Genomic DNA, 27192 nt, shown 5'->3' with positions numbered 1-27192 from the left:
AGAATTGATGCTTTTGAATTCTGGTGTTGGAGAAAACTCTGGAGAGTCTCTTGAACTACAGTGAGATCCAACCAGTCTATCCTAAAGGAAATCAGTCCTGACTATTCATTGGAAGAACTGATGCTGAAGTTGAAACTCTAGTACTTTGGCCACCTGATGGGAAGAACTGACTCACTAGAAAAGACCCTGATGCTAGGAAAGATTGAAGGTGGGAGGAGATGACAGAGGATGAGATGGTTGGATGGCATCACTGACTCAATGGACATGAGTTTGAATAAACCCCAGGAGTTGGTGATGGACAATGAGGCCTGGCATGCTGCAGTCCACGGGGTCACAAAGAGTCAGACACGACTGAGCGGCTGAACTGAATTGAACCCAGTGTCACAGGCCTTGATCCCAACCTCTATAGCCTGATTCTTCCTTGTGTCCCCGGCCCCAGCCCTGAAGGGCTCATGCTACAGACTGAAGGACAGAGTAGTGTGCCCATAAAAGACAGTTTGTGGACACAGACTGTCCATTTAGAGAGCTTCTTCAGGTCATAAGCACAAAGCCACCTCATGAGAAAACCAGCCATTTACCTCATGGTGTAGAAGAACACAGCCTTTTCCCAAGTCAGAGAGGAAAGAGTAAGCCCAGGTTCAGTGCATTTACAATAAACCAAAGAACAAACCGGTAAGAAGGAGTAGCTGGGATGTTGCTACTCACAGGAGTAGTGATAGTTACTGAACAGCTCCTGTGACCCATGAAGGAACAACTAAACCAGGCAATTGAGTGAAAGCTGGTGCCACCACGAGGAGCTCTCAGGTTTTAAAATTAGTCTTGGTGATTCCCTGGTGGCCCCATGGATTTGGAGCTTTCACTGCTGGGGTTTGATCCCTGGTTGGGGAGCCAAGATCCTACAGGCCCATGGTGCAGCCAAACAAAAAAAATTTTTTTTAATAAAATACAATTCAGCTTTAGCCAAAATCAGAAACCCAAGAAATGAGGAGAGAGGGACATTAAGAAAATTAGTTGAACCCTGGTTCCAAATATAACCCCCAAGCACTGTTTTGTGAACATGTTCTGATTCATGGAGAACCACAGATGGTGAATCAGCTTATTCCAGGACTGCCCGTTGTAACCATGGCCTGAATTAAAGCTGATTTATATCTGCCCCCATAAGCCCTGAAAGTGTCACGTCCAGTCCTGTTGCACTGATTTCAAGTTCACTGCTACCAAGTTAAGCGCTAACATTGTTTCATCCGTGGGACTTCCCTGGTGGTCCACCGGCTAAGACTTCATTCCCAATGCAGGGGGCCTGGGTTCAGTCCCTGCTTAGGGAACTAGATCCCGTCTGCTGCAAGTAAGAACCGCAATTAAAGATGCTGCATGGCAGAGTGAAGACTGAAGCTCCCAAGTGCTGCAAATAAGACCCGGCGCAGCAAATAAATATTTTTTAAAAATTTTGTCTAAAAAATAAAATCATTTCATCCATAATGTAGATTTATTCCTGGGGAGACACTGTCCTCTAGCTCAGTAAGTATACCCTGAGATGACATCGTGTCACGGCAGAGTTCAATGACTGATGTCCATTTATTTTCTAAAATGTCAAGGATGGCCCCCCAAAAGTACATATTCCACATTCATACTGTTTAGTAAGGCAGGAAAGTGGATACCATTATTTTTATTCATGAAGGATAGCTAAATCAAGAAAGTATTGGTACTCAAGAGAGGAAGTTCCAGTTCTGGAAGTTTCCTTATGTGCAGCAGATATAAGCGTTCTGACTTCAGCTTGTGGCCTCACCCTGGTCATGGGCTGCCTCATCCATATCCTCCAGGGAGCACAGCATTTTGCCGGGGCCCTCCGCTCCTTCAGCCTCACGGTCTGTGGGATGACAGGCATTTTGTAGGTCTTACAACAGCCCAGTCCTGCACCCCCACCCACAGGCTGTCCACCAGAGAACAGCAGAAAGGTAGACAGTGAAGCTAGGGGTCAGGGTGAACAGAGCAGCAAAGAGGTCCTAGTATGTGGGTCAGGGACTAGGGAAGAATTAGGAAAGGAAGTGACACTGGCTGAGCACTTGTGTCAGGCCCCAGGCTATGAGTGTCACAAGAACCCTCTGAGAAAGATGATGATTATGGGGCTATAACAGGTCTCATCATCTCCATCTCACAGATGAGGCAACTGAGGTCCAAAAGAGTAACTCTCCCAAGGCTATTCTGCTAATAAATAGCAGTGGCAGGATTCAGACCCAAGACTCTCTGTCTCCAGGGCCCAGAAAAAGTGCTGGGTACACGGAAAGCACACTCTGCTCCTGACGGCTGAGAGGCTGCAACACATATGTCAGAAAAGGGGCAGAACACTCACACCCCAACCAGGCCACTTCCGGTCACCCCCACGGGAAGCTGTGCACTTATCCCAGGTGGGATCCAGGCCCAGACCCTTCAGCTCATTATCACGGGAGGTCAGGCTCACACTCTCCCAGCTCTCCCCACGGTGTTGCCCAGCCAGTTGCCTTTCTTCCTTCCCCAGAGTCATACCTACTTGTTCCAGTCACTACCCCAAACGGATGGGGAGGTCCCCTGACCACACATGGTGGGCTCCCTGTGAGGGTAGGTCTCTAGAGGCAAGCTGGTCTTCCCAGTACCACCCACACCAGAGTGAGAGTTCCTCCCTAAACTCCATCTCACTCCCAGTTGTCCCTCAGCCAGCAGCAGGCCGCGCCAGGATTAAACAAGAGCCAGCAGGGGTCAGCTCTCACCCTTCCCTTCCTTGCCTTGTGATCACGTACTCTTACCTGGCTGGATGTGGATCTTGAGGAGACCATGATGAACATAAACATTTAGGGAAGTATTTGGGTGAAAACCCCTAACGTGCAGGCATACAGAGGTTATTACCATTTCAGATCTGCAGGCAGCCCTCTCCCAAGAAGGCCACCTTCACGTCCTTTGCTTTTCCCAGCATGTTCACTCCCGGCCCCTTCCGCCTCACCTCAGGCTCAAACAGAGATGTGCAACTCGGCAGGGGCAGCAGGGGCCTTATTTTCCCACTCATGGAGTGGGGCAGATCACATGTGCTCTGAGCCCCGTGGCTTTATCACCCGGATTTGGAAGGGGTACCTCCAAAAAAGCCCATCACACTTTTCCCAAATGTGCGGGCTGAGGGATACGAAAGCCACAGCAGCTCCAGGCAGAGGGTACTTCTGTATAACCCTATATTTCTCGGCAACCCCATCAAAGGCTTGGTGGGGCCTGCGGAGCTCAGAGGAAGTGACCCAGTGACTGTCTGGCCTCTGCCTTGGAAATTGGCTTCTGGAAGGTTAGTTACATTTTCCTGTGGTTTCCAGGGGAGAATGCAAAGTAACTTTGCAAAAAGAGTTTGGCTTCAAAGTGAAATATGCAGCAAAAAATGTAATGTATTAAGAAGCAACACTGTTACTCTGAAAATAAAACAGCAGGACAGTTGCTAAAGTTTCCTAAGGGGCCCGGTTTTCCTGAAGGTGGTTACCACATAGTTACTATCAGTAACCAACACCCCCACCCCCAAACCACAGGCACACACACACACACACCAACCACACACACACACACCCCAACCATCCCCACTGGGGATTAAATACACACACACACACACACACACACACCAACCATCCCCACTGGGGATTAAATACACACACACACACACACACACACACACACACACACCAACCATCCCCACTGGGGATTAAATACAGACCAGATCTGCCTGGATGACTTACCCAGAGGGGCGGATTCTGGAATCTGGTCTGAAAACCGAAAACTGGGGAAGAGCAGGGCCAGTTCCCGACAGGCGTCTTCTGAATCCCAGCTTCCATGGACTGCATTAAAGGGCATTTCCGTGCCATACTGAGCCCGGAGACTAGCAGTATCCAAAATGTACAAGAAAGAACAGTCTCATTTGAAAAGAATATTTTGATCTCTGGCAACGTAGCCACTAGCTACCCATCAACAGGCAGCATTTCTGTGACGTGGCTTTCTCGGCTGGAAATGCCAGGAACAGCATCAAGAGTGATGGTAACCAGCGGTGTTCTGACCTTGTTTCATTTGTGCAGCAACCCTGTGAGGGAGACTAGGGAGACCATCATGACCCCCAGTTTAAATGTGCATGAGTCAGGACTTCCCTGGTGGTCCACTGATGATGAACCCGCCTTGCAATGCAGGGGGTGTGGGTTTGACCCCTGATTTTGGAACTAAGATCCCACACGCCATGGAGTCACTAAACCCATGTGCCGCAACTCAAGAGCCCATGTGCCACAACTACTGAAGCCTTTGTGCTCCGGAGCCTACGTGTGGCAACTAAGACCTGATGCAGCCAAGTAAACATTTTTAAAAGGGGGTAAATATGCATGAGTCATGGTGTGAGCCCAGGAGCTGTCATTTTGTAGTCGTTACTACTGGGGGCTAGGCAAGCACCCTGCTGAAGGCTTGATACAAATTGGCATAGTTAATCCCTCAAGGTTCCCTAAAATAATACTAATACTGCTAAGATTTCCTTTATCTCAAACAGTGTTCCAAGTTCCCTCTTTCTCTCTCTCAATCTGAGGCAGGTCCTTTCCCATTGCAGTTCCCATTTTCCAGATGAGGATATTAAGACAGACGGATTAAAGCACAGATGACCCAAGACCACACAGTTAGCAAGAGGAAGAAGAGAGATTCTAACCACAGCACTCTAACAGCCTCCCAAGATAGGTGCTCACAACCCCATTTTATAGATGAGAGAACTGAGGCTCAGAAAACCTAAGATCTGAACTCTGGGCTCTTTCATCAGCCCCGGCTGCCTCAAACATGAGTGTTCCCAGCTCCCCACAACTATAAAGTACAACTGCAGTTAGTCTCTTGCTAATGTCTTTCTTGTTGGCAGGGCCTCTCTCAGCTTCAAAGGCAAGACAGTGGATTTGGCAGTGGTGGCATCAGGCTAAACATTCACACGGGGCCAGGGAGCCGACCAAGGCAGCCTAGTGCTGTGTGCAGAACAGGGTGCTCAGACTCTAGGGGACTTCAGGACACCTTGGGTATGGAGTAGGGGATGAGAGGTGGGGGGGCTGAGTCCACACTGCTGATTCTTAGGCCCCACTCAGAGTCTCTGACTCAGCAGGCCTGGGTGTAGCCCTGGAATCTGTACTTCCTGGGTCAGGGTTTCAGATGGCTCTGGGACCACAAACCCTCTGCTACAGACAGAACAGTGAGGACTGGACGCACAGCAGCCTTCAGAAAGGGGAAGAGGCAGCAAGGAGGCAACCTCTGAAGGGCTGGGATGGGATCAGAGGGAGAGGACGTCAGGGTCTCCTCAAATACATAACAAAGGGCAGGGACTCCCCAGCATATAACAGAGGGAGCTTCGTGGCCATCAGAGTGCCTTCTGTGTTACCCACAATTCTGGGCTGAAGCCCTAGCAGGGCTCTCAGCTTCCTCGGATGCAGGTGTTGAGATGCATGAAGGACCATTGCTGCTGACATTACCTGTCAGGCTGCTCCCTCCTTGCTACATGAGGGTCACAGGGCCCCATGAGGGTTCGCCAGGCAGTGACCACGTCCTCGGTGCCCTCAGTCCTGGTAAGGATCAGGAGGTGGCTTGGTCCACTGCACATGTGATATACCAGCTTCTCAAATGTGTCCTAGCACAGGGAGGGAAGGGAGTGAATTAGGCCAGGGGCCCCAGGGGCCCATCCCACCCACAGGATGGGAGAGGGCCCATGAGCTGCCTCCCCACCAGCCAGCATGCCCTGGAAGATCCCAGGAAGGGGAAGTGGTACCCAAAGACACAGAGAACCCAAATATAAGTTAAAGGCAGGAAGATGAGGCTCTGAAATGACATGCTGGGGTTGAGCATGAAATTATAAGAAGTTAGACAGCATTTAGAAGACCACCACATACATGGAAACCAGGGGATACAGCTGAGCATGTCGCAACCTTTCCTTCTTCTTCAAGTAGCAGCACTCAAGCTTCCTTTGGGGAGCAGCCCTTCCCCATTTCACTCAGTCCTAGTCTGGCCGACAACCACAATGCCTATCCACCCCTCCCCACACACCCTCCACACCTGAGAGGTGGGGCCCAGGCTAGGAGACCCTGTCTCCCAGGTGGATGAGTCAGAAGCAGAAACAGATGAAAAGTGGTTGAATCTATCCGCCAACAGGGGCACCTGAAGTGACTCCCTGTGCAGTTTTGTTTCAGAAATCCATACCCCTGCCTTGGTTCTTCTTGTCCCCACACCTTCTCCTGCAACTCCTTCAGCCTTCTTTCTTCAGTTCTGGGAGTCACAGAGAATCCCCCCAATAAATTCCTTACTTCATTACTTAAGTTAGAGTCAAACTCTAGTCGTTGGGAGCATACCAAGCAACATCTCCCTGACACAGCCTGTAATCATTATGCTGAGAGTAATTCCATGGCCCACTTGCTGTTCATAATCTTGTTCTTCATAAAAGTCTAGTTTCTCCCAAACTAATATCAATTTAAAACATAATATTGGAGGAGGAGAAAGAAATGAAAGCATGTTGGATAAGTGGAAACTGGAAAACCGACCTCTCCAGCTCTGTGTTGGTAGAAAAGTCGCATTTCTGCTTCTGTCATGGTTCTCTCTTCATTCGTTAAAATGTCAAACCCAGCTTCCTGGATCTGTAGGAGATACACACACATATATATGGTAAAGAGCCAGACATCCTGGAATGTGAAGTCCTGTGGGCCTTAGAAAGCATCACTATGAGCAAAGCTAGTGGAGGTGATGAAATTTCAGTCGAGCTATTTCAAATCCTAAAAGATGATTCTGTGAAAGTGCTGCACTCAATATACCAGCAAATTTGGAAAACTCAGCAGTGGCCACAGGACTGGAAAAGGTCAGTTTTCGTTCCAATCCCAAAGAAAGGCAAGGCCAAAGAGTGTTCAAAGTACCACACAATTGCACTCATCTCACACGCTAGCAAAGTAATGCTCAAAATTCTCCAAGTCAGGCTTCAACAATACATGAACCATGAACTTCCAGAAGTTCAAGCTGGATTTAGAAAAGGCAGAGGAACCAGAGATCAAATTGCCAACATCCATTGGATCACTGAAAAAGGAAGAGAGTTCCCAGAAAACATCTACTTCTGCTTTACTGATTATGCCAAAACCTTTGAATCACAGCAAACTGTGGAAAATTCTTAAAGAGATGGGAATACCCGAACACCTTACCTGCCTCCTGAGAAATCTGTATGCAGGTCAAGAAGCAACAGTCAGAACTGGACATGGAACAACAGACTGGTTCCAAACCGGGAAAGGAGTACATCAAGGTTGCATATTGTCAACCTGCTTATTTAACTTACATGCAGAGTGCTAAGTCACTTCAGTTGTGTCTGACTCTGTGCGACCCCACAGACGGCAGCCCACCAGGCTCCCCCGTCCCTGGGATTCTCCAGCCAAGAACACTGGAGTGGGTTGCCATTTCCTTCTCTAATGCAGGAAAGTGAAAAGTGAAAGTGAAGTCGCTCAGTCATGTCCAACCCTCGGCGACCCCATGGACTGCAGCCTTCCAGGCTCCTCCATCCATGGGATTTTCCAGGCAAGAGTACTGGAGTGGGGTGCCTGTGAAATGCCAGCCTGGATGAAGCACAAGCTGGAATCAAGATTGCCAGGAGAAATATCAATAACCTCAGATATGCAGATGACACCACCGTTATGGCAGAAAGCGAAGAAGAACTAAAGAACCTCTTGATGAAAGTGAAAGAGGAGAGTGAAAAAGTTGGCTTAAAACTCAACATTCAGAAAACTAAGATCATGGCATCCGATCCCATCACTTCATGGCAAATAGATGGAAAAACAATGGAAACAGTGACGGACCTTATTTTGGGGGGCTCCAAAATCACTGCAGATGGTGACTGCAGCCATGAAATTAAAAGACACTTGCTCCTTGGAAGAAAAGCTATGATCAACCTAGACAGCATATTAAAAAGCAGAGACATTACTTTGCCAACAAAGGTCCATCTAGTCAAAGCTATTGTTTTCCCAGTAGTGATGTGTGAGAGTTGGACTATTAAGAAAGCTGAGTGCCAAAGAATTGATGCTTTTGAAGTGTGATATTGGAGAAGACTCTTGAGAGTCCCTTGGATTGAAAGGAGATCAAACCAGTCAATCCTAAAGAAAATTAGTCCTGAATATTCATTGGAAGGTCTGATGCTGAAGCTGAAACTCCAATACTTTGGCCACCTGATGTGAAGAACTGACTCATGTGAAAAGACCCTGATGGTGGGAAAGATTGAAAGCAGGAGGAGAAGGGGACGACGGAGGATGAGATGGTTGTATGGCATCACTGACTCAAGGGACATGAGTTTGAGCAAGGTTTGGGAGTTGGTAATGGACACAGAAGCCTGGCATGCTACCGTCCATGGGGTTTAAAAGAGTCAGACATGACTGAACGACTGAACTGAACTGAAAGCAAGCACGAATTCACATTTCAATGTATTGAAAGTAAAAGGTGATGGAAAAACAACATTAAAAGCAGTGGAGACCTTCATTCTCATCATATCTGACCTGATTCAATTTAAAAATTGTAATTTAGGACTTTCCTGGTGTTTAAGAAATCCACCTGCCAATGCATGGATATGAGTTCGATCCCTGGTCTGGGAGGATCCCACATGGCACAGGACAACCAAACCCACGCACCACAAGTACTGAGCCTGTGCTCCACAACAAGAGAAGCCACCCCAGTGAGAAACCCAGGCACGGAAACAAAGAATAGCCCCCATGTGCTGCAACTAGAGAAAAGCCCTCACACAGCAACAGAGACCCAGCACAGACAAAAACAAATAAAGAAATATTGTGACTTCCTTCATTGGAATTTTAATTAAACTCCTTAGATGCCTCTTCCCCCTAGGACACTGCTACACTATGCCCCAGCCCTGTTTTTCCAGCAGAGAAGACACAAGTACAGTCTGTAAGGGAAATGTTGTCTCTCTTGCTGCTGGGCTAGGTCTTTCCGTCATGTCTGACTCTGTGCGACCCCATGAACTGTAGCCCACCAGGCTCCTCTGTCCATGGGGATTCTCCAGGCAAGAATAATGGAGTGGGTTGCCATGCCCTCCTCCAGGGGATCTTCCCAACTCAGAAGTCTCCTGTTGTCTCTCTTACCTTCATGATAATCTCATCTGTCTTCCCATGGACCACCGCATCTGGTTTAATGATGGCCAAGGTGCAGGCCTTCTCTGATGACACTGCAACAAGCCGGGGATGGTGCTGTCAGACCCTGGACTCGCAGGAGGCTCTCAGGATGCTCTCCACAGGGACCGTGCAGCTCCACACAGCCCCCGCCTCCCTCCCCCAGCCTCTTGACTGAGCTTCTGCAGACCTGGACTCCAGTGAATGCAGGAGTCTTGCTCCAGACCCCACCCCCAGCCTGGCTGCAAGGGACACAAACTGGGAGGGAGAGTGTGGGGAAGGAGGCGAGGATGGGAGGTGGAGAGGGAAATCAAATACGACTCAGGAGCAAAACCCAGACACAACCAAGTCAGCCTGGAGAGGGGACAGAGCTGGAACAGAAGCGAAGCAGGCCACGACCCTCTCGTCCCTTCCTGTGCAACACCCCCCCCTCCCCCCGCAATGATTCTTGGTCTCTAACTGCAATCTACTGTGTTCTCCTCTCGGTGTGTCTTTCTGACTTTCTAGCATGTGGTCAGTGGTGGCTGCCCCAGGCCCCAAGTCCGCTCAGGGCTGGCACGTTCTACCAGACTCCTCTGTCTCTGTCCCATTCTCCTGAGAATCAGCCGCTTTGTTGTTTGGAGCCCAGGCACCAGTCAGAGCTCACTGGCCAGGCTACTGGGTGGCTGTGTCCACCGGTCAAGCAGCTGTGGTGATGAGGGAGATGCCGCATGGCCTCCGTCCACTGCTCAGGCCCACAGACGCCTCGGAGGAACCCACATCTGTGCACAAACCCATCCCTGTCAGATTCCCATGTGTATGGACTTGGCCTTGGTGAGCTCTGCACGCTGTCCACAGACTATATCCCCCATGGCCTATTTTCTCTTTTCAGCTTTCACATCAGTTGTGTTGACTCTGAAAATCTAAAAAATATGGGCTGGAAAAGTGTTGATCATGTTAAGCAGCCAATCGGTTCATCCTTCCATGAGCACTATTTCTAACATCCTATGAATCCTTGGACTTTAAATCCCCTTATGAATTGACCAATTAAAGAGACCACACAGAGGTATAAGGTGAGAAGAGAAGAGGCCAGAGCAGGAGCCCAAGAACTCCAGTCTGAAGAGAGAGCAAAAGAAAAGAAGCTGAGGAAGGGGAGGCTATGGACAAGCCAGAGAAAATGAGAAGAAAATGAGAAAGGTTGAGATGTCTCCGACATCAGACAAGAAGAGGGGTACTTTTGTTTTTGTGGGGTTTTTATGCAGACCATTTTTAAAGTCTTTGCTGAATTTGTTACAATATTGCTTCTGTTTTGGGCCACAAGGAATGTGGGATCTCAGGGCTTCCCAGGTGACACGTGGTAAAGAACACACCTGCCAGCACAGGAGACATATGAGATGTGGGTTCAACCCCTGGGTTCGGAAGATTCCCTGGAGGAGGCAGCCCTCTCCACTATTCTTGCCTGAAGAGTCTCCTGGACAGAGGAGCCTGGCGAGCTACAATCCATAAGCTCACAACGATTTGGACATGACTGAAGTGACTTAGCACATGGGGCATCTTAGTTCCCCAACCAGGGATTGAACCCATCCCCCTTGCACTGGAAGGTGAAATCTTAACTACTGGACCACCAAGGAAGTCTCAAGAAGAGGGTTTTGAGTAGGAAGACGCTATGGACGGCAGCCACGCCTGCAGCAGGACACCATAGGCTCTGACTGGCAACTGCCTGCTGGATTTGGCCCCAAGAAGGTCACTGGGGCCCTGGGAGGAGCAGATGGGCAGAGACAGAGGAGAGGGCGGCCCAAGGAGTGTGGACCAGGAAGCTGAGCTGGGAGAGTGGGAGGCTAAGGGCAGGGCAGGCGCCGTGTAGTTTCCCAAGTGGAGAGACCGGATTTAGGAGAAAATAATGGGGACGAGAAGAAGAGATAATCCGTAAACGAGACAACGAATGTTTCCTGCAGAAGCCAAATCGCTGACTTCTCTTTCACACTTGAAGTTTCTTGCTCTCCTAAACTGCACCACATCCCTTATTAGAATCTATCTCAGACAGTCCTCGTCATCCACACATAAATAGCAGTTTTTCTCGTTCCGGCAGTAATCAGAACTTCCTCCTCTCTCTTGCTTGGTTCCTGAGCCACATCCTGGTTTCCTCTGGTGTCTCAGGGACCATCAGGAGCTACCTTGCCAGCAACAACTTCTCTAACTTTTAGCTTCTCTTCCCACTGTCAGGTCAAGATGTTCGCATATTGAAGCCTCAGGAAGAACAGTGATGCTCAGGAGTGTAAAATCCATGAGTTGATACTTGAGGACTAAGAGGAAGAGGGTACGGGGCTGTGGGGAGGGAAGGGGTTCAGTACAGCTGACTTTCTCACACTTGAGAAAAATGGTTAAAGAAACTCAAGTTCTTAACTCAAATAAGGACTAAGGAAACCCCAGCACCTCATTACTTTACCTTATTAGTGTCATTCCCCTCCAGTTTACTAAGAAAGCCTTTCCTGATGCTCAGTAATTGTCATGAAAGTCACACTTGTTATAGTTGAACATGATCAGAAAGACACTCAAGATGCAATTAAAGCACAGGAGGGAGATTAACACAGTATGCTTGAAGTCAGGTGATTGGAGATGAAATGTTTTATGGGTTATTTTCCCAGAGTTCAGATTATTCAATCAACTTACTACTCATATATTTTCTAAGAAACACATCAAGTCCGAGTCTGCACTGCCTTTTGCTTGCTTGTTGGTTCTGTACTCACCCAGGTCCTCATCATCACCATCATTCTTTTCATGAGAAAAGCATTCATCTTCATCAGAAAGAGCTTCATCTTTAATCTAGTACAAAGTGGTCACAGACAGAAAGTAGACAGCTGATTAAAATTCCACAAAGACCTTCAACAACCAACGGAAGCCAAGAAAGTAAAGGTTCCAAATGCAGAGCAAAAGAAGAGGGTCAAGATTATCAGTCTAGGAAACTTTTCAAGGTCCATTTGAGTAACTGGATGGTGGTAGAGGGTGAGAGCAATTAAATCCATGCTGAGCTTAAGGTTTAGAGCCTGCCTGTTTCCATGAGCATCAAATAGAAACTAAGGAAGAAGAAAGATGAAATAGAGAATTGACAAGCAGACAAACAAAGAACTGAAATACAAACATTTAGAAAGCAACCGGCTACACTGTGTGGGGAAGTAGTAAAGATAGATCATTTATCTGTGGAGGAGGCACAAGTGTTTTCTTTCTTGGGGAAAATTTGCCAGTTTTCTGGGGGAAATATATGATTTGATTCCAATCCATTCTATGAGAACGGAGCTTTGCTCTTTGGAATTGAACGGAGCTTTGCTCTTTGGAATTGAGTGTGAAAACTTGAACACTGGATACTGCACAACGTTAAGGCTCCTGTGGCAGCCACTCAGAGCACCAGGAAATACTTCTTTCTAACTAAGGGGTGTCAGTTTTCAAAGGCTGCCGATTCTTTATGAAAAACTCACAGTCCATGTTATCCTGAAAATACTGTACCTAAATCACAACTAGTGCTTACTGATCCTATTTCTCAAAGTAATGACCCCTTTCTAGTTAAAGAAATGAACCCCCTGGGGTCACAAATAAAACCCAGGAATGAGAGGGAAGGGCAGGTCATCAGGAGAGATGTTCCCCTGAGGCTGACTCCTCCAACCCACTCCTGGACCCATAACGTCATTTTCATTTCTGAATTCGCTGTCAGGGTTACAGAAGCCCCTGTTGGGAGATGAAGTGGGGATGAGCGAGAAATAGATGAGACACTAAAGTGTTCTGGATGAAGAGGATGACTTCCTCAAAGACTTCCTAGTGGGCTTTGCACATCCCCTGAGCAGGTGGGCATTTACTGAAGCTTTCCAGGGATAGGGAGGACACTGGCGGGGCAGGGGAGGGACCTGCTGGCCTGGCCACTTACCACCCTCCGTTCTCTGCCTTCAGCCAACACCCTCTTTTCTGCCTCCAGCTGCTCGCGGATGGTTTTCTCCAGCAGTGGGGCATTCGCTCCTCTCACCACTGCCACCAGCTCTCCTCCCTGGAACATAGCACAGAGGTCCTGTTCAGATCACATGACAGCAACCTCTTTCAAGAGCTAGCGAGTGTCCAAGGGCTTTGGGAGTGTGCCCAAGGTCAAGATCCATGGACCCCACACCCATGGACTCCAGTCACTTCTCTGCCCCCTCCCCATGCTCCCCTCCCTTCAAAACTTCCTTCAGGGCAGCGGGGAGTTAGGTGGGGGAGGACCAGGGCCATAGGTTGTGAGTCACTAAGTGTGGCCTCTCTGTGGCTCCTTCATCCAACAAGTATCAGCTGAGCACTTACTATGCCCAACACCAAGACAGAGGCACAGAACATAAACCCGAAACATGGAAAGACACAGACACCACCCTCAGTGACTTGGGTGTGGAGTGGGGAGGGAGACAGTGGTGTCAGAGAAACAACTACAACAGGATAAGGCCATTGCATTAATAAGGGTGCTTGGGATTTGGGGCAAGAGTCAAATCCCAACTCCATCTGGGGTGATCAGGGAGAACCTCACAGTGGAGGTGCTGTTTGCAGGGAACTGCAGCTTCCCATCTTTAATTCTTCAAAAGTCTCCCTGCCTGTCACTCACAGACCATCACATACACTGGGTCCTCCTTCTGTGTCCATCCCACCCTCAGGGGACCACCACTGCATGACGATGGTGACAAGCTGCCACATGTCCCCACATGGCCATTATAACTGATGCTTTAATCTGCATGTTCCAGGGTCAGGCAAGCAAACCACTGCGGTAATGATGCCTTTTCTGCCACTGAGCTCTGACGCCATGTGGCTGGGGGCATGTCCATCTCAGCATCTCCCGCTCCCCATCCCCCCGACCAGGTTCCATCGAATAACTTCAATCTCCCTCCTGAAGGCCAAAGCTCAAATGATGTTTCACCAGAAGCTTCCAACTTGTGAGACTTGCTGCCAAGGGCAGGAGCCTGAAGGTTTCCAAGCTAAACAACCCCGGCCCTGGTGAGCAGACCCGTTTCCCTGACTGTGTGACGGAGCACTGCACTGAGTCAGGAGGAGAAAATCAACCCGTTGTCTTCAGGGCCTGGCAGGTGACCTAAAGCCAGGAGCCAGATGTGAGATGGTAGACCCTCGGGGGCCAGGAGCCCCACGTGGATGTCACAGCTGAAGGCAGCCGGGCAGTTCTGCAAATGCTAAACCACTGGTTGTCATGCATCGACCTTCTCATTTCCAACTTTATGTCAGCATATCTTCACATTTAATGATGAAGCAAAGGTAAATACAGGAGCGTTCATGTTGTGGAGCATTCATGTTCCCTCTGTGGAGCACAGTGGGACTCGCCAAACCCTGTGCCGGGAGTGAGACTTGGGTCAAGAGTGCTCACAGCTAGAAGGCGCACAGGCATCCGAGGGGATCGTCCTCTGTCCCGAGTCCAGCCCTCAGGAGGCCTGCAGCCCAGAGTGACTCCTCAGGGTTCTGCCCGCGAGTAGTGCCGTGATTGAGGGCATTGGTCCTCGGCCAAACAATAAAGTCAGGAGAAGCCGGCACCTCTTGCTGGGAATAGTGTGGGCTCTTGGTGAGAGGTGTCCTTCTGAACCCTGAGGGGTGCAGCTGTGGGACCATCCCCGACTGTAAAGGTACTCACGGCATAAAACAGAAAGGTTGGCTCACACCTCCCTCGGTATCTTTCGAGCACATCAAGACAGTCTGCCTCTGCCTAAAGGAGACGGATGGTCAGCAGGGTGATGGGAGAGCCGCGTGGGACACACATCTCACACACGCATCTCACACACACACACAGCCTTCATCCCCCCCCCATCACATACCACATACACACACAGACACCACAAACACACATACCCCCCATCCCACACAGCACACACACACCACACACCTTCACACACCACACACACACACGCACCTCATCCCCATACCACATACACACACACCACACTCACCACATAAAGACTTCACAAACACATATACCCCTCATCCCACACAACACACACACACCACCCCTCCACATACCACACACACCACACACCCTCACATACCACACACACACACACACATACCTCATCCCCATATCACATACATACACACACACACCACAAACACACATACCCCCCATCCCACACAGCACACACACACCACACACCTTCACACACCACACACACACACACACCACACTCACCACATAAAGACTTCACAAACACATATACCCCTCATCCCACACAACACACACACACCACCCCTCCACATACCACACACACCACACACCCTCACATACCACACACACACACACACACCTCATCCCCATATCACATACATACACACACACACCACAAACACACATACCCCTCATCCCACACAACACACACACAATACCCCTCCACATACCACACACACCACACACCCTCACATACCACACACACACACATACACCTCATCCCCATATCACATACATACACACACACACACACATCACACTTACCACACACAGACATCACACACATACCCCTCATCCCACACAACACACACCCCCCCCAAATACCACACACACTACACACCCTCACATACCACACACACACACCTTCACCCCCATACCACATACACACACACAGACGCCACAAACACACATAACCCTCATCCCACACAACACACATACACCACACACCCTCACATCCCACACACACCACATCCTCACATACCACACACACACATACCTCATCCCCATGCTACATACACACACACACACACCACACTCACCATGCACAGACATTACACACACATACCCCTTATCCCCATACCACATACACACACACACCTACACCTCATCCCCACACCACATACCACATATACACACACAACACTCTCACCACACACAGACATCACATACACACATACTCCTCAACTCACAAAACACACACACATACCACATCCCCCCTACATACAACACACACACACACTTCATCCCCATTCCACGCACACACACACACTACATCACACCACACCCCCAATACTACACACCATATACCACCTACACACACAGCACATACATACATTACACGTAACACATACACCACACCACACAACATGCACTACATACACATAACACACCACACACATGCACACACATACATTATATACCCACACACACCATACCACACACACACATTACACACCACACCGCACACAGTACACATAACACACATATCACATCACACACACACATTACACATAAGTCACATACTATACTACACACATAGATTACACATAACACACCATACACACATATCACACACACATCACACATATACATTACACATAACACACACACTACTACATAACATTACTACATAACACACATATGTTACACTTAACACACCACACACATCACACACATCCATTACACATCTCACTCACACGCACACACACGCACACACGCACACACACACACACACGAGTGATGCCCTCCCCAGGTGGAGCCCTGGCTTTTCTCTCTCATGCTGCTCCTTCTAATGTCTTTTCATCTGAACCTTAACAAGTGTCCTGTCAGCATATGGGTAAAAAGTGTTGCCAGTGTAGTTTTTTGAGGAATAAAATAAGGAGGAAATGACAGCTTCTCCTTCTCCAGATCAAGGGAGCTCTTCCGCTACCATCCCACGTCTGCTCCTAGTGGCTGGGACACAGGAGGGTCCTTGAGCTCTGCCTCCAGGTTGGATAAAGCCCACCATCAGGCCCCTCCTGCGCTCCTCCACCAAAGCCTCACCACCGGCTCCCCAGAGCAGGGCAAGCCCCGGAAGCCCAGCTTCTCCAGAGTTATCGCGAGGGAGCGTCGCTCCCGTGTTTACTGGCTGAGCCTCACCCCTTGCAGCTCATCCCGCGTCTCCTATACGCATCTCCGGAAATGATTCCCATCTCCATCCAATGACCCAAGGAAACTTTTGCTGAAAGTCCTCTTTAAGGAGCAAGGATAGAGATCTTAAACCCTGTGCTCTGGAAGTGAGACTCCAGGCTTCACAGTGTCCAGGAGACAAGAAGGAGGAGCACTGGCCTCAGAGTGGCCAAGTAGTCCCTGCTCCAGCATCAGGGGTGGCCAAGCCCACCAGGACTGTGAGAGGCGGGAAGGCAGGAAACCTCCTCGCCCGAGAAACTGGCATCAGCAGAAACTCCACAACGAATACTCTCTTCATGATCTGCAAAAGGCCCCTCAGGCTTCCTGTTCCTGTTTTTCAATGTTTAAGTTTTTTTGCAATCGTTGTTTGACATTCTGCTGAGAGAGGATCTTACTGATGCAAAATGCAGAAGGTCTGGGCCGACCTCCACCCTCATCTTCTGGAAGAGGCTCACCACGGGCTTGCAGGGGCCACACCAGCCTTGGTAGATGTCAACAACTGCGGGGAACCAAGAAACCGGAGCGCCCGGCCATGTCAGGCAAAATTGATACCAGCACATTCCCACCCACTCCGATGGCCATCTTTATTTGCTGTGGTGCTTTAGCGGTTCAGTCGTTAAGTCATGTCCAACTCCTGCGACCTCATGGACTGTAGGCCTCCAGGCTCTTCTGTCTATGGGATTTCCCAGGCAAGAATAATGGAGTGGGTTGCCATTTCCTTCTCCAGGGTATATTCCCAACCTAGGGACTGAACACAGGTCTCTTAACATTGCGGACAGATTCTTTACCAACTGAGCTACAAGGGAAGCCCCATTTGCTGGTTAAGAGGATGTATTCTCCCAGCAGAGCAGGAGTGAGAGTGGAAACACAGCTTCCCTTATGAACTCAGTGTTCCAAATTCTAAACTCAATGAAGTGAGTAGAGTGAAAATCACTTACTTAACATGCATCCTTTACCACAAGGAATTTTCAGGCATAGCACAGAGAGGCCCTCTGTAACTATTGGAATTAGACTGAAAGTATCCCTTTTGAGAGGGATAGTAGGTGACCTGTCAGCATACAATCAACTCTTAGCTACTAAATACAGCATTAACCTTTCCTCCTGACAAGTTAAAAGCCACTTGCTTTGGGTAAAGGGGGATTTTACCTACTCTATCAAATCAACATTGTTCTCCCAGAAAGTGAACCTAAGAGAGACCTAGGTGGAAACTGGGGTGCTTGTTTCTGCCTTGGTCCTGGTCTCTGGAGTGTGGCAGGAACTGGATATGAAGGACCTGCTTGTCTGACGGCACTAGACCTCGAGGCCTGCGAGAAGCTAAGCAACAAAGCCAACACGTGTGCAGCGGACACACACAGGACCCACCCAGCCCAGTCAGACACCGTGAATAAGTGCTAGATGGTGACGTCCTGATGGTCACATTTTAGAGAAAGGATGTCTTCATGAAGACCTCAGCAGTCAGAGTTCATGCCTGATCCACACAGCAGGGCATTTCTGTTCAGCAGCAGGCGTGCTTGGTCATGGGGAGGGAGTGTGGACACTGCTTATAAACTCTCAGCTCTGCCAGTTTTAATAGCAAGCAATTTGTGATTTTACTTTTTGAAGGTTCACATTTCAATTTTTCACATCATATGAGAACATTTATTAATAAAGCATGGTATAGAATATCTTTTCCCCCCTTTTTTGGCTGTGCCATATGGCTTCAGTTCAGTTCAGTCGCTCAGTCGTGTCCAACTCTTTGCGACCCCATGAATCGCAGCACGCCAGGCCTCCCTGTCCATCACCATCTCCCAAAGTTCACTCAGATTCACATCCATCGAGTCAGTGATCCCATCCAGCCATCTCATCCTCTGTTGTCCCCTTCTCCTCCTGCCTCCAATCCTTCCCAGCATCAAAGTCTTTTCCAATAAGTCAACTCTTCACATGAGGTGGCCAAAGCACTGGAGTTTCAGCTTTAGCATCATTCCTTCTAAAGAAATCCCAGGACTGATCTCCTTCAGAATGGACTGGTATGGCTTACAGGATCTTAATTCCCTGACCAGAGGTTGAACCCAGGTCCTTGGCAGTGAAAGCACCAAGTTCTAGCCACTGGACTGCCAAGGAATTCCCTAAATTATCATGACTGAAGTTAGCATAGACTCTGGCAGCACTAACACTGTACCGTAGGAGTTGGGAAGAGGTTACCCAGTGGAGGGGTGACTTGCATTGGACACTGTGGAAATGCCAGGCTTGGATGGGCAGAGAGGGAGCCCATGATGGGAAGCATGGTAGGGGTGTACAGGGGCCACTGGGGTTGGGCTGTGGGAAGTGGTGACAGAGACCACTGGACAAGAAAGGAATGTGGGTTTGAGGAGCTCCATCCTGATTTACTAGACAATGAGGACTCACAGTAAGTTTTTAGAAAGGAGAGTTAATATTTACTAAGCCATCTGCACTTGGCTTTTCTCTCAAAAAAATCCAGCAACATAGGTATTTTTATCCTACCATAGAATTAGAAATGAAATAACCAACCCAAGTTAAAACAAAATAAAAATTCTCAAGGAGTAGAACCAAGTTTTGGACTGAGGTTTGTCTGATGCCATAGTTCATGCTTTTCCAATGACTCTAAGAATGAAGATGCACAAATTCAAGAGTATGAGTCAGTTCGGCCAAGCTACATAGTTTTACAGAGATAGAATCAGACTGGGTTTGGGAGGGATCGAGAAGCCAGACACAGGGGTGGCAGTGTCAAGGGAGGGATGGAAGGAATGGAAGAATCCCTGAGACTTTGAAAAGGAAGTGGAAAGACTGGGGGGAGGGGGGTGACAGTCCTGCGGGTGTGAGGAAGACCCACCATTGAGCCCAGCAGAGGAAAAGAACCGAGTGAAGGCAGGGAGAGAGCGTTTGGGGAGGGAGGGAAGTGCACTAGATTCCAGATATGCTCATTTCCAGTAGCAACCAGAGAGTCTAAGCCAAATGGTCCCAAAGGCAGTTAGACATCAGCAGGGGCAAGAGAGAGGGATTTGGTCCTTAGCATCCAGGCGGAAGATGAAGCTCTGGGCTTCTTTAAGGACAACAGCTTCACAGTTGAGCAATTTCAGTAGACCCCAGTAATGGGAGAGAAAGGCATTTGGGTCATACTGGGAAAAAGTCCTGGAAGACTCAGATGACCGTGTATCCAAGCCCACCAAGGAGAACAGGTTCAAGCTCTGGCAGGTGAAAAAAAAAAAAAAAACTGGGACGCAGTTAGCTACCAATCTGTATGCAGGATTTCCATTGATAGGTCAGCCCAGTCATTTGTACCAACTTCCCATCTCCTCTCGCACTCCCTGGCTCTCTGAGGAGTGGTGGGGACAAGGCACACTTGCCCATGGTTAAGGGGGAGAAGGGACTGGGGACTGGGGAGACACTATATGAAGAGATCGAATGGCAGGAAGCAGAGAAGTGAGGGAAGAAATGGCAGAGAAGTGAAAAGGGAGGTGTGTGTATGTGTGCAAACCTGAATAGACTTCTGCATGTTTGAAGGCAGATGGAAGAGAGCCAACCAGAGTTCCAAGATGGTGGTTGACTTTGGGCACAAATCTCTGCTGGCTCTAGAAAGATTCATGTCTTCCTGAGACTGCATGATGAACGAGGCAGATGAGCCCCTGCTGCCTTCAGTCCGCACGATTTCCTCATGTCGCGCTTAGTCCTGGGCTCAACAATTCCACGCTCCATAGATGGCAGCTATGGTCACATAGGGTACCTGGAACATGGCAAATCCTCAAAACACGATGAGTTTGTGGTTTTCTTACTTATGAGTAGTAAGAAATTCACTTTCTTATGAGTTTGTTATTAAAGATATAGAAGTTTTATCCAGGAGCCGTGTTCTGATTGCACAGACAAACAGTATGGACAAAATAGTTAAGAACTGGCACCATCAACAAAGCTTTGTAGCCCCTCAAGTAATAGAGAGTGGCCAGACTCACATCCCATCCTGGATCAACGCAACCACATTCATTAAGTACCCACTCAGCCCAGGCCGGGACATGTGTGCTCCAGATAGAGATGAAAAGACATTGGCCCTGTGTCTAGAGGCTGGGTGCAGGCATGGAATCCCCAGCCACACAGGGGCCACACAAGGCTGGCTGTTTGCTGGAAGGCTGAGACAGAGTCCACCCCAGGTGCCCTAGAGACACCAGGTGGAAGTGACCACATAGAGGTTCAGTAAAGTTTTCATCCAAGGAGGCTGCTTTAGAGCTGCCTGAGAAGGAGAAAGATTTCTACAGTTTGTTGGGGGACCATGAGACTCCAGGTAGTAGGAACAACATGGATATGAGTGAGGAAGAGGGGAAACTAGTGGCATGTGCTGGAAACAGGCTGGAGGCCAGGACACACCCCAGAGTACAGTGGGTGACAAGGCTGTAGAGACAAATTGAGTCTTGAGAGAGGGCTGGGGGAGGGGGTTTGAGTGCTAAAGTCATGGTGTGGGGGGCAGCGAAGGAGAGAGATGAGAGCAGATACAAGTTGACAGAGCAGGTGCATTGATAGAAAGAACTGACCAGACAGAAAAATAGAGCCCTTCTAGAAGAAAAAAAGTAGAGAAAGAAAGAGTGGGGAGCAGCTGTGATGGGCACCCTCTAAGATGCCATCAGTGGGCCCTGTCTCCCAGGATTCACATCTTTGTGTGGGCCTCTGCCCTTGAGTGCAGGCTCGACCCAGAGCTTCTAACAAACAAACGGGGCAAACGTGATGGGATGTTACTTTTGAGATTAGGTTACACGAAGACTGTGACTTTCACCTCTCTTGCGTACTTGCTCGCTCTCTCTTTTCCTCTCTCCCTGAACCCTGCTTTGGGTGGAGGGGCTGGGGGGAAGAAGCTACCATGTTGTGAGTAGCCTTATGGAGAAATTGATGGCAAGAAATGGATGTCTCTGGCCAACAGCCAGTAAGGACCTACATCCTGCCAATGGTCACAGGAATGGACTTGGAAATGACCTTTGAAGATCTGCCAAAGCCACATGACCAAGTTTGGAAGTAAGTTAAACTCTAAGTTGAGCCTTGACATTCTCGGTCTGACTCCTTAGCTGCAGCCTGGTGAGAGACCCCAAGCCAAAGGCACCCACCTAAGCAACCCCTGGATTCTGGGTCCACAGAAACTGTGGGATAATAAATGTTGAGTGCTATAGACTGCTAAGTTTTAGGGTAAATTGTTACTCAGCGATAGATATTGATACAAGGAGGGTAGGGGACCAGGAGGCTGTGCTGTTTCCTAGTGACTGTGCAGCCCCTGGTTCCACTCTCTTGAGCTACCTGGCTCTCAGTCCAGCCCTCGAGTTCCAAGAGATCCTCTGTTCCTTTCAATACCTTCCCCTTTTGTGCCTCAAGTAATTTTTACACCAAATATGCCCTGAGCATGACAATCAGCTTTAAAACAAGGGAACCCTGCTATCCGGCAGTACTGACTAGTTTCCTGAATTGGACTAACAGATGTTGAAACCAGATATGTACATACACACAAAAGAATTACCTTCTTCTTTATTTATGAAACTCAAGGTTATAGGGAAATGATACTCTTTGCAGGTTTTCCCTCCATGGTTCAATATGCCATTTAGGAATTTTGAAAAGAATGGGTCTAAAAAATCATCTTAAATTACCAGTTAGTCCTTTGGAGCAGAGCATTTCCTCCCAAAGTTCTTGGGTGCTGACGTTGACCTAGCATCAGAGAGGAACAGACGCTGTATTACTGCAGGTGCCCATGGGGAAGCAATTTGGTGCGTTTGCTCTAGGTTACCTACTAATATCTATCAGTCAGGTCTCTCTCTTCTCTCTCCATCTCTTTCTCAATGAAATACTGACAAATACAGCTCAAGCTGCCCTCTTTGCCCAGTCTTCTTTTCTCCTCTCTCTCCTGCCTCCAACCCCAAGAATAACCACTATCCTAAGAAAAATCTCATTTTAAAAACTGTTGGGACTTCCTTGGTGGTCCAGTAGTTAGGAATTCGCCTTCCACTGTAGGAGACACGGCTTTGATCCCTGGTCAGGAAACTAAGATCCCACATGCTTCAGAGCAGTTAAGCCCAGGCAGCCCATGTGGGGCAGCCGCTGAGACGGTGCACGCTAGAGCCCATGCTCTGAACTGGAGAAGCCTCCCACGGGCAGCAACTAGAGAAGAGCCTGCACGCCACAATGAAGACCCAGTGCAGCCAAAAATTAAAAAAAAATTTTTTTAATTAAAAAATAATTTTTACTTGTTACTTTGCCAAAACTATATGTAAAATTGTTTTGTGTACATAAATAGTATCATATTGAAGATCTCCGTTTGCAATTTGGTTTTTACGCAACACTAAATTTTGACATTTATCTGAATTTATGTACAAGGAGGTATTCATTTGTTTTTGCTTTTTTGTCTTTGTATACATTTATGGAGGTATGAATTATACATAGTGAGACATACAAAACTGAACTGTTACACATGAGTGAGTTTTAACAAATGCATGTACCCAGGTAACCACACTTCTCTCACAATACAGAACATTCCAGCTCCCCAGAAAGTTCCCTCTGGTCTCCTCCCACTCACTCCCTACTCCTCTCCCCAGGTAAACACTAACCTGCTCTCTGTCATAACAAATTAATTTCACTGATTCTAAAACTTCATATGAATGAAACAGCACAGCATGTCCTGTTTCGTGCTGGTCTCTTTTGCTCAGCGGATTTGGGGCGTTCATCTGTGTAATTGTATCTCAGTCGTTTGTTCACTTTTATTCCTGAGCACGTTCCATTGTATGACAACATCACTTTCTGCTTGATAGATGATTTGGGGCTCTTATGAATAAAGACTTAGGAACATTCTTGTTAAATCTTTTGCGTTCACCCTTTCATCCGTCTTCAGTAAGTAAATACCTAGGAGTTATATTGCTGGGATATTGGGTCAACTGAGGAACCCTAAATAGTCTCACCTAGGGAGAGGACAGGGTTCCTGGTTGGCAGACTCCAGAACACTGTTTTCAAGGAGTTGACCAGGTAGAGAAGCAATGCTTACACAGAGGCCTCAGTGCATAGCGACCCCCCACCCCCTGCCTCAGCAGATGGGAGCACTTCCTTTGAGCACCACAATGAACTCAGAGCTCTGGGGAATATGCATGAAAAACATTGATAACAAATGTTATTACTCTACAAAGGGAATATCAGACACAGACACATGAAGAGACAATCATATGGAGCAAAATGCTTAGAGCCACAAGCCTGGACATATCTACAGGAGTCTCATCACCACAGCTCTGCCAGGTATGTATCATCCCTCCTGTTTACACAAAGAACAAGGAGGCTCAGAGAGGTTGAGGACATTGTTCACAGCAATAAATGATAGGACCAGGTGCTTAGAATTGATTTACAGACACAGAAAAAGTCTCATAACTCTAAAGTACTAAAATCTCAGTGCTGGAAGGCCCTTAGGGATAATTCACCCAACATGCTCCTTCCACAGATGGGTGAGCTCTAGCCCAGAGCAGTTATGTGATTTATCCAAAGTCCCAAAAGAGTCAAGAACTGCATTAAATCTTCGACTTCCAGACCAAAACTCTTCCCTTCCCTGCCCATCCAGCCCCCCTGCATACTATCCTTAGCCTGATACTGCTTTCTTCTTTTTAAAAAGCACATGCAAATTCACATGTAAAGTGCTGATGCCACAGAGAACAATAAAGGAGAAATCAGATGCCTGGAGACCACTGCCCATCTACTGAAAGGTGCCTAGAGCCTGACCATGAAAAATTTTAAAGTTTACTTTAAAAGGCACCCACGTTACATTATGATAATAAAGCCTTCTATCCCACATCCATCCCCTTCCATGCCTGCATTTTTTTTTTTTAACCGTCACTTTAGAATCAACCACTACTTATTGGGCCAGGGCCAGGACAGTAGTAGTCATTGTCTTATTAATTCCCTTGTCACAGGTGCAAACAAAGTAAAGCACTCTATAAGGAAATTATAGTGCATAAAATATCAAAACATTCTTTGAATAAGCAAATGATTTCAAGAAAGAAGTGATGGGAGAAGTGGGTCTTCAGAAAGGGCACAGTTACAGACATATGCCCAGACTCTAAGAACTTATATTCTCTCAGCAAGTCATAATTATACCTCAACAAAATATATGTCAGATTGAATTATACTGATTCATATCTTCTTGCTATTTTTTGTTTTATTTTAATTCATGTTTCAGGTTCATGGTTGCATAAGCATTATAAAGATAAGCAGCTTTTATCCAAGTTTATGATTATATGCTTATATTTGCATGCCTGCTGCTGCTGCTAAGTCGCTTCAGTCATGTCCGACTCCGTGCAATCCTAGGGACTGTAGCCCTCCAGGCTCCTCTGTCCATGGGATTCTCCAGGCAAGAATACTGGAGTGGGTTGCCATGCCCTCCTAATGTTTATATTTATGTGCACACACAAAAAATTGTCATCATTAGAGGTCAAGATAAGCTTTTATTCCTTTAAGGCAGAAGGGTACAATATTCAAATTTGTGAACATTGTTATATGCCACATTTTAATAGTATATTTTAATTTTAATTTTTTGCTCACACTGTGCAGCTTATGAGATCTTAGTTTCCACACCAGGGATAGAACCCGTACCCCCGGCAATAGAAGCGCAGAGTCTTGACCACTGGACCACCAGGGAAGTCATTTTTATACTGCACTTCCCATTCCAGACCATCCTCCCCCACCCCTCCTCCATTCCACCCCAATCAAGTGCTGGAAGCCAAGTTCGCCTTGAGACTTACCTGCAGGGCAATTTCCTTTTTCTTGCTGCCCATGGCTCTACAAAGAAGACAGAAGCTCTGTTACTGAGGGTTCATTCTGGCCGCAGCCTCACGACAAAACATTGAGTAGATCTGCAAGCCTAGAGCCTCCTTCAGATAAAGCGCCCACCTCCCCAACTCCACTCCTTCAAGTTAATTGTGAATGGCAGCAAATAAACGCAGTGATCCAAAGTGAACACCCCACAGAGAAAGCTGAGCTTAAGCCCGAGGGCTCTTGGCTCGCCAGAAGGTTTTCTGTGGACATGCGGAGTCCCTTCCCCGCCCGGAGCTGGCAGAGGGGCGCGCGCGGAGGCCCGAGTAGGGGCGCCGGGCCACGCAGCCCATCAGGCCCTGGAATGCCTGCCAAGGAATTTGGACGGAAAAAGCCTGCAGAACCCTGCCATCCCTACTGTTCCCATTTATTAATGGGAAACTGAGCCCCTGCAAACAGGTACCGGGTCCTCAACCTGCAGCGAGAGTTTCCAACACAGCTTGCTGCGACCCAGCCACGGTCGTCATGGCAACACAGCGCGGGCGGGGTGGAGGGGGTACTAAGGCGGCCAAGAAATGAACCCGAGTACACATAAGCCACGCCCACTCTGGGCTAGCGCAAAGGCAGGAGGGTGTCCCGCCTCTTGCTGTCAGGACTGGACAGTAGAAACCCTCATTGGCTGAAGAGTTTGTCCTCTCTGGGTCTTTTGCACCCACCAAGCACAGATCTGGTGCATCATGTACTGTAGAGCTGCACCCTGCATTCCTGCATCCCTTCTGTCCCACCAGGCCTGACATGCAGCTTTTCTATTGCTACTGAATACATACTGGGCAGGGGTGGCTCCAAGGTTTTGACAGATCTGAAGAGGTTTCCTTCAAGATAAAGAATACAAAATTACAAATTCAAAATGAAGTATGAAAGTCAAGTGGAGAAAATAGAAGCAATTATAAACATGGTGTGAATGATCTACATCAATTAAAAGAAATTGCCAGGAGATTAAAAAAACAAGGCCCAACTATATGTTGTCTTCAAGAAATCCACTTTAAATATAAAGCACAGGTTTAAAAGAGTTTTGTTTTGTTTTTTTTTACTTGTTTTTAAAGACAGAAGTAAAAGGGTGGAGAAACTATGGCATGCTACAGTAATCAAAAGAAAGCTGGAGTCACTATACTAATTTCAGGCAAAGCAGATTTCAGAGCAAGGAAATTTATCAGGGATAAAGAGAAGATATTATGTAATGCTTAAGGGATCATTTCTCCGAAGACATAACAATACTTGTGTATGCACCTAACAGCAAAGCATCCAAATACCTGAGGCAAAAACTGACTAAACTGCAAAGAAAAACTAAATAAACCCAAATTGAAGGCTTCCCTTGTAGCTCAGTTGGTAAAGAATCCGCCTTCAATGCAGGAGACCCGGGTTTAATTCCTGGGT

General features: G+C 47.9%; 1 protein-coding gene across 1 annotated transcript; it reads right to left on the bottom strand.

The window, feature by feature from the left end:
- Positions 1-1766: 1766 nt before the first annotated feature.
- Positions 1767-25781, bottom strand: NME9 (NME/NM23 family member 9). The gene is made up of 11 exons (XM_052646899.1): positions 25749-25781; positions 22626-22683; positions 17409-17512; positions 14761-14832; positions 13036-13152; positions 11867-11942; positions 9114-9196; positions 6537-6629; positions 5478-5632; positions 3738-3877; positions 1767-1864 (listed from the first exon to the last, which is right to left on the bottom strand). Exons 1-11 carry the CDS (start codon positions 25779-25781, stop codon positions 1767-1769), a joined length of 1029 nt encoding a protein of 342 aa, XP_052502859.1.
- Positions 25782-27192: the final 1411 nt, after the last annotated feature.

The sequence above is a fragment of the Budorcas taxicolor genome, chromosome 1 (genome assembly GCF_023091745.1).
Source record: "Budorcas taxicolor isolate Tak-1 chromosome 1, Takin1.1, whole genome shotgun sequence".
Classification (NCBI taxonomy): domain Eukaryota; kingdom Metazoa; phylum Chordata; class Mammalia; order Artiodactyla; family Bovidae; genus Budorcas; species Budorcas taxicolor.
Note: the sequence above shows the minus strand (reverse complement) of the source record. Positions and strands in the feature narration are given on the sequence as shown.

Bases quoted from the DNA above. Each gene is read 5' to 3' on its own strand.
- NME9 (XM_052646899.1), bottom strand. From the start codon at position 25,781: ATGGGCAGCAAGAAAAAGGAAATTGCCCTGCAG. The intron at 11,943-13,035 runs GTAAGTGGCCAG...ACTTTGTACTAG, and splicing joins AAGGCAGAGAACGGAGGGTG to ATTAAAGATGAAGCTCTTTC. The intron at 3,878-5,477 runs GTAATGTCAGCA...GGATACTGCTAG, and splicing joins AGGAGGGAGCAGCCTGACAG to TCTCCGGGCTCAGTATGGCA.